At 37.8% G+C, this 16,652-nt stretch overlaps 1 protein-coding gene across 1 annotated transcript; it reads right to left on the minus strand.

Annotated features, from left to right (window-relative positions):
• On the minus strand, nt 1-14,541 carry pycard (PYD and CARD domain containing). The gene is made up of 4 exons (XM_057833200.1): nt 14,284-14,541; nt 9,849-9,890; nt 9,659-9,709; nt 1-391 (listed from the first exon to the last, which is right to left on the minus strand). Exons 1-4 carry the CDS (start codon nt 14,519-14,521, stop codon nt 120-122), a joined length of 603 nt encoding a protein of 200 aa, XP_057689183.1. The 5' UTR covers nt 14,522-14,541; the 3' UTR covers nt 1-119.
• Between the last annotated feature and the right edge of the window lie 2,111 nt (nt 14,542-16,652).

Genomic DNA, 16,652 nt, shown 5'->3' on the forward strand with positions numbered 1-16,652 from the left:
AAAAAAAAAAAAAAAAACCTCATTGACAGCAATAGACGTTCAATCAGATGGCCAAATTTTAGGGGTGGCACGAGGTAAATTAGCCGAAAAGGGGAATTACGAGGATGCCGTCCAGCCTTTCATTTCTTCTGGAGGTCTTTCACAAGGTACGGCTCGTGCTTCTGGAGGAGTTTAAAGAAGACGTCTTTAGCATCGGTGCCCGACTTGAGAGCCAGATCGTAGATCTTCCTCATCTTGTTCTGGTTGCCTGGCGTGTGGTAGCTGATGTCTTCATACACCTCACCCTGGATGACATTCTCGTCTTGCAGCCCGAGGAGAATGGGGTTGATGTTGGTCACGCGCTCAATCAGCTGCAGTTTGTGCTCGTCCACAAAGTGCTTCCCTGTTGGACCTAAAAGACAATTGTCAAAAAACACTAGAATCAATATGATAATGCTCTTAATGCAGTGGTTCTTAATAAGGGTGTGAGAATACAGTGATCCCTCGCTACTTATCGCTTCACACTTCGCACCCTCAGTCCATCGCAGATTTTTTCCCCAATTAAAAATAAATAAATAAATAAATGCAGTTTTTTGTAGCGCTGTCCTGATCTGATCACATAGTCCTGCCGCTCTTCTTGGTTAGGCAGTGCACTAGATTGCTTATTAAAGTTAACAATGATTGACATGTGTTAAGGTTAGATTTTGCCAGAGACGCTGACTTCAAAGCGCCGCATACGTAAATCATCGTTTAACTTGTTAAACCGTCTCTGTGGCAACTCATTGTGTGTAAGTGAGCAGTTTGAGCAGATTTGAGTGGACTCACTCAACGAAGCATTTAATAAAGAGAAGCATTTTTCTACTTTATTCGTGTTTAAAAATAATTCTACTATTGCCTGGGATAAAAGAAAAGGGACAATAACATGTTTAAAACAATACATTTTAAGTAGGTCTGTCAAACAATTAACATTTTTAATCGAGTTAATTACAGCTTAAAAATGAATTAATAGTAATTAATCGCAATTCAAACCATCTATAAAATACGCCATATTTTTCTGTAAATTATTGTTGGAATGGAAAGAGAAGACACACGACTGATATATACATTCAACATACGGTACTTAACTACTTTATTTGTTTATTATAACAATAAATCAACAAGATGGCATTAACATTATTAACATTCTCTTAAAGCGATCCATGGATAGAAAGACTTGTAGTTCTTAAAAGATAAATGTACAAGTTATAGAAATTTTATATTAAAACCCCTCTTATTGTTTTCGTTTTATTAAAATTTGTAAAATTTTCAATCAAAAAAATAAACTAGTAGCTCGCCATTGTTGATGTCAATTATTACACCATGCTCACTCATGGTACTAACCCATAAAATCACTTGGACCCAAGCGCCAGCAGAGGGCGCCAAACACCAAAAAACAAGTAACAAGCGGAGATTACACTGTACTGTCATTTTAATCCGTTTGAGCGGGGCATGTGCGTTAATTGCGTCAAATATTTTACCGTGATTAATTTTAAAAATTAATTACCGCCCGTTAACGCGATAATTTTTTACAGCCCTAATTTTAACTGCTTAAAAAACAATTCATTAAAATTTATACATATACAGTCATTTGAAAAAAATTAGGACACCCCCTTAAATATTCAGTTCTTGATTAAGAAATGTGCACATATCGATGTTTGATCTTGTTTTTCTATATCTCTGGAAAAGAAAGTGATTTAATTGCTGGAAAACAACACAAATTAACTTTGTTTTACTCATGAAACGAAATATATCAACAAAAATGCATATTCTAACTGAGGAAAAAGTTAGGACACCCTACCACCAAATAGCTAGTGTTATCCCCTGTGACTGAAATAACTTCAGTGAGACACTTTTGTAGCCATCTACCAGTCTTTGACAGCGGTCTGAAGAATGTTTGCACCACTCCTCAACGCAGAATACTTTCAGCTGTGAGATGTTTGAGAGGTTTCTTGCGTGTACAGCTCGATTCAAGTCACCCCACAGCATCTCAATGGGATTAAGATCTGATCTTTGGCTAGGCCATTCTAGGACTCTCATTTCTTCCTTTACTGGGAAGAAATGATTTAGTTGTGTGTTTTGGGTCATTGTCATGTTACAGGGTCCAGTTTCGCTTCAGCTTTAATTTTTTTCACAGATGATCTCAGATTTTCCTCAAGCACCCTCTGATACACGATTGAATTCACGGTGGATTCTATGATGGTGAGCTGGCCAGGTCCTGCTGTAGCAAAGCATCCCCAAACCATTACACTTCCACCTCCATGCTTCACAGTTGGTATGGGGTTCTTTTCCCGGAATGCTGTATTGGGTTTACGCCAAACATATCCTCTGTTCTGGTGTCCAAATTATTCAATTTTAGATTCAGCTGTCCAAAGAACATTATTCCAGAAGTCCTGGTCTTTGTCTATATCCATTCTGGAAAACCTCAGTCTGGCCTTCATGTTCTTCTTGGAGAGCAAAGGTTTCCTCCTTGCACACGTCCCATGAAGGTTAAACTTGTGAAGTCTCTTTCTGATTGTAGAGGCATGCACTATCATATCAACAGTAGCAAGAGCCTGCTGTAGGTCCCGTGATGACATTTTAGGGTTTTTGGAGACTTATCATCTTGCGGTCATGCGGTCAAACTGGGCATGTTGGAAGTTCAGACCGATGTCAAAGACTGGTAGATGGCTCCAAAAAGCGTCTCACTGAAGTTACTTCAGCCAAAGGGGGAAACACTAGCTATTAGGTGGTAGGGTGTCCTAACTTTTTCCTCCGTTAGAATATGCATTTTGTTGATATCTTTGGTTTAATGAGTAAAACAATGTTAATTTTTGTTGTTTGCCTGCAATTAAATCACATTCTTTTCCAGAGATAAAGAAAAACATGAACAGACATTGATATGTGAACATTTCTTAATGAAGAACTGAATATTTAATGGGGTGTCCGAATTTCTTCACGTGACTGTATATATGTTTTTTTTAAATTATATTTTGGGGGGAAAAGTGAAAAAACATGTCTTATATGTATCTCTTTCCAATACTAAATCTGAATAAATACATTGAACAATATATATATACATACAGTGGGGCAAATAAGTATTTAGTCAACCACCAATTGTGCAAGTTCTCCTACTTGAAAAGATTAAAGAGGCCTGCAACTGTCAACATGGGTAAACCTCAACCATGAGAGACAGAATGTGGAAAAAAAAAACAGAAAATCACATTGTTTGATTTTCAAAGAATTTATTTCCAAATTAGAGTGAAAATAAGTATTTGGTCACCTACAAACAAGCAAGATTTCTGGCTGTCAAAGAGGTCTAACTTCTTCTGACGAGGTCTAACGAGGCTCCACTCGTTACCTGTATTAATGACACCTGTTTTAACTCATTATCGGTATAAAAGCCACCTGTCCACAAACTCAGTCAGTCACACTCCAAACTCCACTATGGCCAAGACCAAAGAGCTGTCAAAGGACACCAGAGACAAAATTGTAGACCTGCACCAGGTTGGGAAGACTGAATCTGCAATAGGTAAAACGCTTGGTGTAAAGAAATCAACTGTGGGAGCAATTATCAGAAAATGGAATACATACAAGACCACTGATAATGTCCCTCAATCTGGGGCTCCATGCAAGATCTCACCCCCATGGCGTCAAAATGATAACAAGAACGGTGAGCAAAAATCCCAGAACCACATGGAAGGACCTAGTGAATGATCTACAGAGAGCTGGGACCACAGTAACAAAGGCTACTATCAGTAACATAATGCCCCACCAGGGACTAAAATCCTGCACTGCCAGACGTGTCCCCCTGCTGTAGAAAGTACACGTCCAGGCCCGTCTGCGGTTCGCTAGAGAGAATTTGGATGATCCAGAAGAGGACTGGGAGAATGTGTTATGGTCAGATGAAACCAAAATAGAACTTTTTGGTAAAAACACAGGTTCTCGTGTTTGGAGGAGAAGGAATACTGAACTGCATCCGAAGAACACCATATCCACTGTGAAGCATGGGGGTGGAAACATCATGCTTTGGGGCTGTTTTTCTGCAAAGGGACCAGCAAGGTCATTGAAGATGAGACGTGGCTGGGTCTTTCAACATGACAATGATCCCAAACACACAGCCAGGACAACAAAGGAGTGGTTTCGAAAGAAGCATTTCAAGGTCCAGGAGTGGCCTAGCCAGTCTCCAGATCTCAACCCCATAGAAAATCAGTGGAGGGAGTTGAAAGTCCATGTTGCCCAACGACAGCCCCAAAACATCACTGCTCTAGAGGAGAGCTGCATGGAGGAATGGGCCAAAATACCAGCAACAGTGTGTGAAAAGCTTGTGAAGAGTTACAGAAAACGTTTGGCCTCCGTTATTGCCAACAAAGGGTACATAACAAAGTATTGACATGGACTTTTGGTATTGACCAAATACTTATTTTCCACCATGATTTGCAAATAAATTCTTTAAAAATCAAACAATGTGATTTTCTGTTTTTTTCCCCCCACATTCTTTCTCTCATGGTTGAGGTTTACCCATATTGACAATTACAGGCCTCTCTAATATTTTCAAGTGGGAGAACTTGTACAATTATTTGTTGACTAAATATTTATTTGCCCCACTGTATATATATGGGGTGGTTCGCTACTTCGCGGTTTTTCACTTATCGCGTCGGGTTCTGGTCCCCATTAACTGCGAAAAATGAAGGATCACTGTACATCAAAAAGTGATATATTGCGATACTTTGTATTATAAACTTTAACTCTAAGCTGCCATCAATAAGGAATGATAGAATAATAGAATAGTGATAGACACACAATAAAAAAGTTTTACTTGAGCACATTTTTGAAGAAACACTACTCTTAATCAGCTACTTTGAGCTCCACTAGAGTCGTTACATTTTTCCTCTTTATTCTACATATTGCCTCAGTGACGTGGGAAGTGTGGCGCTGCAGCACTCCCTAGTGTTGGGGTGGAAAAAAGTGTTTTGGTAGATTCTTTTTGTTGTTGTTAAAAATATATCAATAAATAAAACATACTGTATTGAAATAGCTTATTTATTTTCAGGAATTAAAGCAACAATTGGTAATTTTGTAGTTTTGGTCGATTTTAGCGATGTTGGTGGCCAAGCCAGTAGTGTTTTGCCTTATGGAAAACTGCGTTTCCCATGAGGACCAGCGCACACCCGAGCAGTGTCGTAAAATCATCAATGAATCAAAAAAAAAAAAAAAAAACAATCTCCCGGTCGCCTGTCAATAGATTACACTAGTGCTGCAACGATTAATCGAATAACTCGAGTAATTTGATTACAAAAAAGATTCAAATAAAATTTTGCTGCTTCGAGTATTTGTTTAATTGATTAACTGATTGATTGATTGTATTGGTTTGTTTTGAACGTGTTTGCATTTAGTTTTACTGAGTTGGGTGGATACACTGCCCTCTAGTGGCAAGAGTGAATACGACACAACTCATTTCACATGGGTGAATCCAACTGCTCCCTGTTTAGACCAACATAAGATAAGTTTTTGTCTGAACTAATGTTTTTTTAATGCATTGATAATTAAAGCTGGGAATCTTTGGGCACCTAACGATTCAATTACGATTACGATTCAGAGGCTCCGATTCGATTATAAAACGATTATTGATGCACCCCCCCACCTTTTATTTTTTAAATGTTTTGTACATTAGTTCCAAAATTGTTAAAAATTACTCTCGGGCTAAACCAAACTACTATTTCAGTATCAAGTTAACATATAGCAGTAAAAAAATATACAAAAATAACAGTAAATAAAAAACTCCAGTCCCCATTCTGTATCAGCAGCTTTAAGTTACATTCAATTAATTTAATGTTGTGAATCAACTGTTACAATTGTTAAAATTGCTCCCGTTATCCCCCAATTTCCCTTCTGTCTACTTTTGTCAAAGTTTTAAAACTATTTTAAAGATAGATTCAAGTGAATATTTTACCGATTTAGGAGTATTTTAGATAAAAAGTTAATTAGGTATAGGTTTGCTTGGAAGGTTCGCTACAACAGCCTTGCAGGGAAGTGTACTGCTTTAAGATGGCGGCCATTTACTAACACCCGCATCTAGCTTTTTGTAGATGTGCTGCTAACGCTACCGAATCTATATTTCATCTAGTCCTATATAAATGATATCTACCGTAACATTATGTGGATGTACTTTGTAGCAGCTTTTCGGCAGCAGTCAGGTATGTTGTTGTGTTTTTTTAATCTTGTGGCATGAGTTGAGCTAGAGCCGTGAGTTGAGCATTGGCATTACCCGAGGGGCCGGGTAATGAGAAGCATGATGTTTAGCTACTCTAGCTCCGTTCCTCATTGTCCCGAAGACCGCGCGGCGCGCTGAGTGTGTTGTACTTCCGCTTTACTAGCATATTTCAATAATCGGAATTTGGATGTTTGTGAATCGTTCTCGAATCTTCCACGGCCGAATCGCGAATAATCTAAGAATCGGAAATTTTGCTAGGTATATTTAGATGTTTTTCGCGTGAATATGTGTTTGAACCATTTGTTTAGAGCACTGGGGGAAAAAAGTCAGCATTTGATAGCATTTAAGCTAGCGGTATTTTAATCTTTTATGTTCCTTATCTTATTAAACTCAATTACTAGAACTAACTAATTCATCGATTAATCGACTAAAACAATAAATAGCTGCAGCCCTACTATTCATCCTTCACACAGCCGCTGGAAACATAAATGCCGTTTAATCTATCTGCAGGCAACCAGGAGATCAGGATTTTAAAACATTGTGCGCTGGTCCTCAAGGGAAACGCAGTCTTCGTTAAGGCAAAACACTGCCAATTTTGTCCACCTGCGTCGCTAAAATCGACCAAAACTGAAAAGTTACTATACTTAGTGTTGCTTTAAGAAACTCATTTCACAAGGCTGAATCCAACTGCTCCCTGTTAAGCCCAACATAAGATGACGTTTTTGTTTGAGCTAATGGTTTTTAATGCATTCGTAACTCAGTTCATAGGTCTATTTAGCCGTTTTTTGTGGGAATATGTGTTTTAACCATTTGTTAAGAGTCTTTAAAAAAAATTACCATTTTATACATTTGAGCTTGCTGAATTTTGCGATGTAAGCTAGAAAATTGTTCTTTGGTTGTACTTAGATCCTCATTCAATTTATTTATTTATTTATTTTACCGTTTGAGGCTCAGCTCACTGTTTATTCCGTACATTCTGGTAGCCTCCCTTTTGGTTTCAATTGCTCTTTAAGTCTCCTTAGGCAGAGGGTTCACTTACTTATTTTTCCCCCTTCTGTCATTGTTTGAATGCTATCCTCATTAAAATAGGAAAACCTATAAATGTTTGGGCGGTTTTAGTTAAAGCAGAAAGTGTATTTTCATCTATGTGATTTTGACAAAGATCAGATCACATTTGATGGTGATTTTAGGAAGAAATGTGAGAAATTCCAAAAGGTTCAGATACTTTTTCATACCACTGTAAGACAGCCAGCTGCTCATGAGCCTGAACAGACAGAGGCTAAAGCCAGCTAGTGAGTTGCTAATGTAAGTGAAGCGACAGCAGCTAACACTAGCCAGCTAGCTGCTAGTGCTACATCCCAGCCCAGCTACGATTGCTAGTGGATTTGAGAGCGTGGAGCTATGCACATCGTTTGGGTCTATAACAACCATGAAAGCAGTTTAAGATGACGCTCGCCACACTAAATGCTAATGCTAACGAGAACGCCTCTACTTGGCCTGTGGTCTGTGTCTGCGATGTGGTGGTGTCACGTGAGTATTCTTACATTCTACATTCTTACATCCTGCACACATTCCACATTTCCACTTTCGAGAAATAAATTATCACAAATTCACGGATTTTGTTTTTCTTTGTCGATATGGCTGAGAGTTAGGAAGTAAGTTTGTAAAAAATGGTCTTAATTAGGTCTTAAGAAGTGTTAAATTTAACTGGGGGAGACTTGTAGGAACCCTGCTAAGATAAATACGCTATTGTTTCGATATTTTTTATTTATTGATGTAATATTAACAGTCTTGTTGATCTTACTTTAAAAAAGTAATTAGTTACAAATTACTTCTCCCAAAAAGTAATTGCGTTAGTAACTCAGTTACCTGAATGTAAGAGTAATTAGTCACTTGGCAAAGTAACTGGTGATAATTTTTATGTTTTTTCTCAGGAAAAAAACAAACAAACAAACAGGTCACACAATGTGAAGTTTAAAGGGTTTTCAGGACAACCAGGCCAGGGTTCTTTCTCGCTAACTTTTTGAAAGAGCTATATATTAACGATGTATGAATGATAAACTAAGGAATACTTGTTATAAAATAAATAATTTGGATTAAAAAAAAGAAGGCACTGTATGGTCATTGGTGAACCAGAGCGTGCCTATACGCCCTTTTTAATCTTACCCTCTGAGAGTCCGCAAAACCGCATCTGTTTATTTATATTTAACAAACTTTTCCAGCGTTATTTTGTTGTGTAAATAAATTTGTAATGATCATAAAAATATGTAGTCTATTTAAACATTAAGAAAATGTGCGTTTTTTTTCTGCCAACGGAGAACTCGTTATAAAAGACAGGCTTTTATGCAGACATCGTCACAAATGTTAGCACACAAAACGCGGGTCGGGCTGGACTTTTTAGGCCTGATTTTACCTCTATCTTAAAGTCTTGATGAGCTTAAATTGGCTGTAGTTACGAAGTCGGGAATGCTCCCTCTGGAAAAAAAACACGATTTGAGCAACATTATGTTTATCAAACTTTTCCAGTGTTATTTCATTGCGTAAATGCATTTATAATGGTGATAAAAATATGTGGACTATTTAAACATTGAGAAAATGTGCGTTTTTTTTCTGCCAACTGAAAATTCGTTACAAGACAGTTAGGACATCGGGATGCTCCCTCTGGAACAAAACGCAATATGACCAACATTGTGACAGCCGATAAACGGACGCATTCACGATGCAGAGGTGGATGGATTCTCCGTTTTGCCGGTTGTGGTGGTTTGGCACGCACGAGTTGCATTTCGATTTGTAGTGCAGTGAATCGTAAAAATTCTATGAGTCATCTTCGTTATGGATTTAAAAAAAAAAAAAAAAAAAAAAAACTTTGTCACGGATATAATTTAGGTTGCACTGAGATGTTCTAGAAAATTAAGACCACGGTAAAAAAATTCCAGACTTACAAAACCTAATTTAATACTTTTAATACCTTTAATAATGGAAAACTAAATTCAATGCTTTTTTTAAATACTTTTAATAACCCGCGGGTACCCTGGAGTCCGTCTCTCTCAGACTTTACTCGTGTCATTCAACCAACATAGTAACGCATAGTAACGCACGCCTTTCCCGCCTCAGTAACGGTAATGGCGTTGCCAGGATGAGAAAAGTAATTAATTAGATTACTCACTCCTGAAAAAAATAGCGCCGTTAGTAACGCCGTTATATTCTAACGCCGTTATTAACAATACTGATTATTAACAAACAAAAAAAAAATCTATCCAAAACACTTTTTTCTTTCCAACACAAGGGGGTGCTGCATCACCCTCATCACGCCACTTCCTGCACCACTGACAAAAATTGTCAAGCATGTACAGTATGTGTTGCAACAACACTCAAATATTGTTTGTGTGTGTGTGTGTGTGTGTGTGTGGGTGGGTGGGGGTGGGGGTGTGGGTGTGTGTGTCTGTTTACATGCAGAGCTTGTTGAGGCAACTGCAGCTTGGCCCGGTGCCGCTCCCATTGCTGAAAACAGGAAGAGTTCAAATGAAAGAGCTTGTAAAATGTGTAATGTGATACTTTGAACTCTGAAGGCTGTCGCTTGTGACAGATAAATGCTTTTAAAACTTAAAAATATGAAATAGAAAGGACAAGAAAGACTCACCTCCAGTAGGCGCATTCGCGGATATTGCGGCAATCCGAGAATCTGAAGACAACAACAACAACAACTTAAAAACACGTCTGGGATTTGTTTAATGCATGTGTTGTGGTAGTCCAATCTGTTTGAACTGGATGCCATCCCTCCCACTTCAAACGGATTGCACGTCTATGGCCATCAGTGGCAGCAAATTAGTTCAAATTGGGGCATTTCATGTCATATCCTGTCGCTTCCGGTCACTTCCTTTTCCTTTTGGGGCATTTACAGGTCAACTTCATGTTGATTTTGGGTTACTGAAAAGGATGTGACTCAAAATTAACAGGAAGTAACCTGTAAATGTCCTAAAATGAACAAGAAGTGACCTCTAAATGCCCTCTGGTTTCAGTGCCATTGACGGCGCTAGACGTCCAATCCCGAAAAATTAATCGAATGTCTAGCGCCGTTAATGGCAGCCAGTGAGCTGATGTACACACTACAGTGGTATGAAAAAGTATCTAAACTTTTTGGTATTTCTCACATTTCTACATAAAATGCCCGTCAAATGTTATCTGATCTTTGTCATAATCACACAGATGAAAAAACAGTGTCTGCTTTAAGTAAACCACCCAAACATTTATAGGTTTTCATATTTTAATGAGGATAGTATGCAAACAATGACAGAAAGGGGGAAACATAAGTAAGTGAACTATCACATTTAAAATTTTGTGCCCTCCCCCCCCCACCCCTTTTGGAGCAATAACTTCAACCAGACGCTTCCTGTAGCTGCAGATTAGTCTGGCACATCGATCAGGACTAATCTTGGCCCATTCTTCTCTACAAAACTGCTGTAGTTCTGTCAGATTCCTGGCATAAATCGCTGTGTTTAGGTCATGCATGAGCATCTCAATGGGGTTCAAGTCTGTACTTTGACTTGACTACTCCAGAACGTATATTTTGTTCTTCTCAAACCATTCTGAAGTTGATTTACTTCTGTGTTTTGAATCATTGTCTTGTTGCAGCATCCATCCTTTTTATAGCTTCAACTGTCTGAAAGACGGCCTGAGGTTTTCCTGCAAAACATCCTGATAAACTTTTAAATTCATTCATCCATTGATGATTGCAAGCTGTCCAGGCCATGAGGTAGCAAAACAGCCCCACATCGTGATGCCCCCTCCACTATGCTTCACGGGTGTGGATGAGGTGTTAATGTTGGTGAGCTGTTCCATTTTTCCTCCACACAGGACGTTGTGCGTTACTCCCAAACAATTCAACTTTGGTTTCATCAGTGGCCAAAATATTTTGCCAAAACTTCTGTGGAGTGTCCAAGTGCCTTTTTGTGAACATTAAACGAGCAACAATGTTTTTTTAGACAGCACTGGCTTCCCCGTGGAGTCCTCCCATTAACACCATTTTTGGCCAAAGTTTTACATACAGTTGATGCGTGCACATAGATATTGGACTGTGCAAGTGATTTCTGTAAGTCTTTAGTAGACACTCTAGGGTTCTTTTTTACCTCTCCGAGTAATCTGCGCTGAACTAACTCTTGGCGTCATCTTTGGTGGATGGCCACTCCTTGGGAGATAAGCAACAGTGGCAAATTCTCTCCATTTCCAGACAACCTCCAGACTTTTAGAGATAGTTTCAACAAATCAAGAATCCTTGATCGCAGGTCTTCAGACAGCTCTTTTGACCGAGCCATGATGCACATAAGCCAATGCTTCTCATCAAGACATTTCTTCCTAGGTGTGTGTTTTATAGTGGACAGGGCAGCTTTAAACCACTCATCAGTGATTGGGCACACACCTGACTTAAAGTATTTGGTAAAAAATTGGTTTCAATTGTTCTTTGAGTCTCCTTAGGCAGAGGGTTTACTTACTTACCCCCCCCCCCCCCCCCGTCATTGTTTGCATGCTATCTAGGCCTGCAGCTATCGATTATTTTAGTAGTCGATTAATCGATGAACTAGTTAGTTCGAATAATCGAGTAATCTGATAAAGATAAAAAAATTAAAATACCTGAACTGGGCCTCAAACGGTATAAGAAAAAATAATAAGGATCTATGTACAACAAAAGAACAATCGGCTAACTTACATAGCAAAAGTCCACTAGCTTAATGCTATAAAATACTAATGTGTGTTTTTTTTTTTTTTTTAACAACAATGCTCTTAACAAATGGTTCGGACACACATTCCTACAAAAATTGGCCAAATATATCTTTAAACTAAATTACGAATGCATTAAAAAAAACAAAAAAATAGCTCAAATAAAACCGTTGCTTATGTTGGTCTTAATAGGGAGCAGCTGTTGAGTGAGAGGTTTCCTGCCACCCTCCTAAAAGTTAATTAGTTCCGGTGAAAGCGATAAGACCCCATCACAATATAAAATACAGTAGGTGTTAATCAACTAGTTGTCAGTCGACATCTGATCGCAAATGTTATGAAAATATTTTATAAAGGTTGAAAAGTTACCTAGTGTTGCTTTAAGTGAAAATAATAACAACATGAAAAATAGAAAATATATTCATGTTATATATAAGTGTCCAGTTTAGTGCTGCAAGGATTGTATTTATTTATTTTTTCTACTCTTATTTTTTATTTATTTTATTTTTTCATTTCAGGCAGCTACATTCATCTTCACGAATACAGATCTTTGCTTTCAAGAAACACCAGAGAGACAAAAAAAAAAAAAAAAAAGACACAAAACAAAACACTAATTATTAATTAATCATTAATGATTAATCATTTAACTCGGGTAATTCGATTAGAAAAAAAAAACATTGAATCAAATTTTGCTGCTTCGAGGATTCGTTTGATTAGCTTGACCTTGTAATGGTTTGTTTTGACAGTGTTTGCATTTAGTTCAATTGATTTGGGTGGACACCCTGCCCTCTGATAGGCCACAACTAGTCTAACATGGCTGAATTCAGCTGCTCCCTGTTAAGACCAACATAAGTTATGAGAGCATTGTAAAAAAAAAAAAAAAAAAAAAAAACTTTGCATTTTATAGCATTTAAGCTAACAGACTTTTGCTATGCAAGCTGGCATAAATTATAGGAGATCAAAAACAAGGGCTTGCTAAGATTGCATTTTCAAAAGAGCATTACATGCAGATACAAAATAAAATTCTCAAGTATTTCTTCAAACTATGCGAAGTTGCACTTTCATTTAAAAATAAAATAAAGCTTAGCCTCAAACGGTATTAAAATAATCAATGAGGATCTAAGTACAACAAAAGAACTATTGGCTAACATGCATTGCAAAAGTCCGCTAGCTTAAATGCTATAAAATGCTAATGTTTTTTTTTAAACAACGCTCTTAACAAATCGTTCAAACACATATTCCCACAAAAAACGGCTAAATATACCTCTAAACTAAATTTCGAATGCATAAAAAAAAAAAACATTAGCTCAAACAAAAACCTACCTTATGTTGGTTTTAACAGGGAGCGGCTGGATTCAGCCAAGTTTTATGGGTTATGTCATATTCACTGTTGCCACAAGAGGGCAGTGAACCCACCCAAATCAATACACCTAAATGCAAACACTTTTAAAACAAACCACTACAACAGCACTATAATTAAATGAAAAGTCGCAGCGGCAAAATTTGATTCGAAGCTTTTTTCTAATCGAATGACTCGAGTTAATCAATTAATCGTCAATTTATTTATGTCTTATGTCGTTTGAGGCTAAGCTCAGGTATTTTAAGCAAGTCAAAAAAATATTATTGCAAGCATAAACACGTGTTCATTTTTTTTTTTTTTACATATCCTAAAATGTATTCTGCAATGCATTAAATGTTTGTAATCCGATTACTCGATTATTCGAACTAACTAAGCAATAGATTAATCGATTACTTAAATAATCGATAGCTGCAGCCCTAGTCCAGTTAGTGCTTTTGGTAGCAACCCGTTGTTTCTTTTATTTAAAAATTAAAAAAAATATATTTTTAACAGCGACATCTTTTTAATATGATACATCGATTCTTGGCGGTAGCATGTCAAAAACCTTTCGCCATATAATCACCTTTTCGATCTATTGTCACGCCCAAACTTCATAGGGGCAACACTAACACGACAATTTGAGACCTCCGTAGAAGAAACCATTGCAATACGTGCATGAAACAGTTAAACATTTTTAAAATCGCAAAATCTGATTTTTTTTCTTTATTTGGGGGGTGGGGGGGTATTACGTTATAAAAACATTAGTAAATATAATTACATAGCAAAAACATAAACCATTTGTAAAAACATGTGGATTTGGGCGGGAAATGACTATTAGAAATACTTCTGCACTTTTTGTTGCTATAGTTAGACTACTGTATATTACATTGTATTATATACTGTACTGTATTGTTTTATTATTCAAACTGTAACTGCGGTACCCCCCCCCCCCCCCCCCCCCCCCCCCCCCCCACACACACACACACACACACATTTTAATGCACGCACAGTTGTGGTACTTTACCGAGATCATTGGCCTCATCGCTGCAACCCATGTTCCTCAGAATGTTGGAGGTGAAGGCAGGAGCTTCGTTCTCGGTGAAGCAAGACACAATTACATTGGTAACCTCCAAGTAGCTCTTATTTTCAACCTTGATGCGCGGAACCCGGCGGGAGTCTATTAGATGAAAACAAAACGACTCGAAGTCCGCTTTGGACAAGTTTGCCAGTGTAGCAGCGATCGCTGCCTTTTTGGTGCCCATCTCTCAGCAGGGGAGTCGAGGTGGAAAAGGCAAAAAAACGCCCTAAGTTGCTCGATGGATACTTTCACTTAGCAAGGGGTATTTCCTCCCGCGGAAATAGGCGTTCCGTAATCACAAACCACGATAACAAATTCACCAACTCACGTATAAGTACAGGAAACTAGAGTAATTAGTTAAAATACTTAATTTATGGCATTGTTCTAATTGCGTTTGGTGCAAAATGCGGCCGTGTATTTGTGAATAAGAGCAAACTACATATTTACGAGGCACCTTGAATGCACCACACAGCGGTGAGCTTACTTTTGAACTGCACCACCGCGAAAACGACGACACACGTCTGCCCGTAAGATAACATAGTTGTGTCAGGAATTTTGACATTTGAACTGACATGTTTTTCATTTTGTTTTTCATTCAGATGTATTACATTTTAAAAATGCGGTCACTTGGCGCAAAAGTGACGTGTAAAATGAAGTGTTTGCGTTTATCAGATATCACGTGACTAACGATAAATGAGAAGGCATTGTGGGTGGTTCCCTGAGTGTCAAACTTCGGGCCCAGGGGGCAATTGCTGTACAGTATTTTTTGACATCCTATAATAGTAATACAGCATAAAAAATAATAATATATATATTTTTAACTATACAAATAATTGGAAAAAAATGACAACCATTTTGGAAGGGAAAAAAATAAATTGTTTAAATCGTAATAAGTTTTTAAAAATGGAGGAAAAAAACACGTAAATTAAAAAAAGTCATGAATAATAAAATATATAAATAATTAAATAAATGAAATAAAATTTGTGAAATATATATAATTCACAAAATAAATTCAAACAACTTGTAAAAAAAATACAGTACAATAAAATGTAATACAATTAGGACTGTCAAACGATTAAAATTTTTAATCGAGTTAATTACAGCTTAAAAATTAATTACTTGTAATTAATCGCAATTCAAACCATCTATAAAATATGCCATATTTTTCTGTAAATTATTGTTGGAATGAAAAGACACAAGACGGATATATACATTCAACATACGGTACATAAGTACTGTATTTGTTTATTATAACAATAAATCAACAAGATGGCTTTAACATTTTTCACATTCTCTTAAAGCGATCCATGGATAGAAAAAGTTGTAGTTCTTAAAAGATAAATGTTAGTGCAAGTTATAGAAATGTTATATTAAAACCCCTCTAAATGTTTTCGTTTTATTAACATTTTTAAAATTTTCAATCAAAAAATAAACTAGTAGCTCGCCATTGTTGATGTCATTACACCATGCTCACTCCCCAAACCCATGAAATCATTTGGACCCAAGCGCCAGCAGAGGGGGCCACACAACAAAAAACAAGTAACAAGCGGACATTACACTGTTGTCATTTTAATCTGAGTGGGGCATGTGCGTTACTTGCGTCAAATATTTTAACGTGATTAATTTAAAGAATTAATTACCGCCCGTTAACGCGATAATTTTGACAGCCCTATATACAATACAATACAATAGTCTTTATTTGTGATTGCATTATGCGTACAAGACAGAGATAAAAAGTAAGATTAAAAAAATTTAAATGCAAATCCCAAAATATTTAAAGGCAGTAGTTAAGGTTTGCAAAATTTTACCAGCATAGATAAGTACAGTATGAAGGTAGCAGTCGTCATCGTCGTCGTTGTCTCCTGCTTATCGCGGTCGCACGGGCAAGAGCCTCAGCAAAGAAGCTCAGACAGCCCTCTCCCCAGCCACTTCCACCAGCTCGTCTGAGATAATCCCAAAGTGTTCCCAGGCCAGCCGAGAGATATAATCCCTCCAGCGTGTCCTGGGTCAGACCCGGGGTCTTCTCCCAGTCGGACATGCTTGATACTCCTTCAGAGGGAGGCGTACAAAGGGCATCCTAACCAGATGTTCGAACCACCTCAACTGGCTCCCCTCTACATGGAGGAGCAGCGGCTCTACTCCGAGTCCCTCCCGGATAACTGAGCTCCTCACCCTATCCCTAAGGCTGAGCCCGACCACGCTACGAAGGAACTCAATTCAGCCGCTTGTAGGCACTACCCTCGATGACCACGCAATGTTGCACAAGCGCGTCAACCAAGACAGCCCTACAACATCCGAAGCCTTCAGATACCCAG

Source organism: Corythoichthys intestinalis, chromosome 4, assembly GCF_030265065.1.
Source record: "Corythoichthys intestinalis isolate RoL2023-P3 chromosome 4, ASM3026506v1, whole genome shotgun sequence".
NCBI classification, from domain to species: Eukaryota; Metazoa; Chordata; class Actinopteri; order Syngnathiformes; family Syngnathidae; genus Corythoichthys; species Corythoichthys intestinalis.

Bases quoted from the DNA above. Each gene is read 5' to 3' on its own strand.
- pycard (XM_057833200.1), bottom strand. From the start codon at position 14,521: ATGGGCACCAAAAAGGCAGCGATCGCTGCTACACTGGCAAACTTGTCC. The intron at 9,891-14,283 runs GTAAAGTACCAC...TGTTGTCTTCAG, and splicing joins CGATGAGGCCAATGATCTCG to ATTCTCGGATTGCCGCAATA. The intron at 9,710-9,848 runs GTGAGTCTTTCT...TCCTGTTTTCAG, and splicing joins CGCGAATGCGCCTACTGGAG to CAATGGGAGCGGCACCGGGC.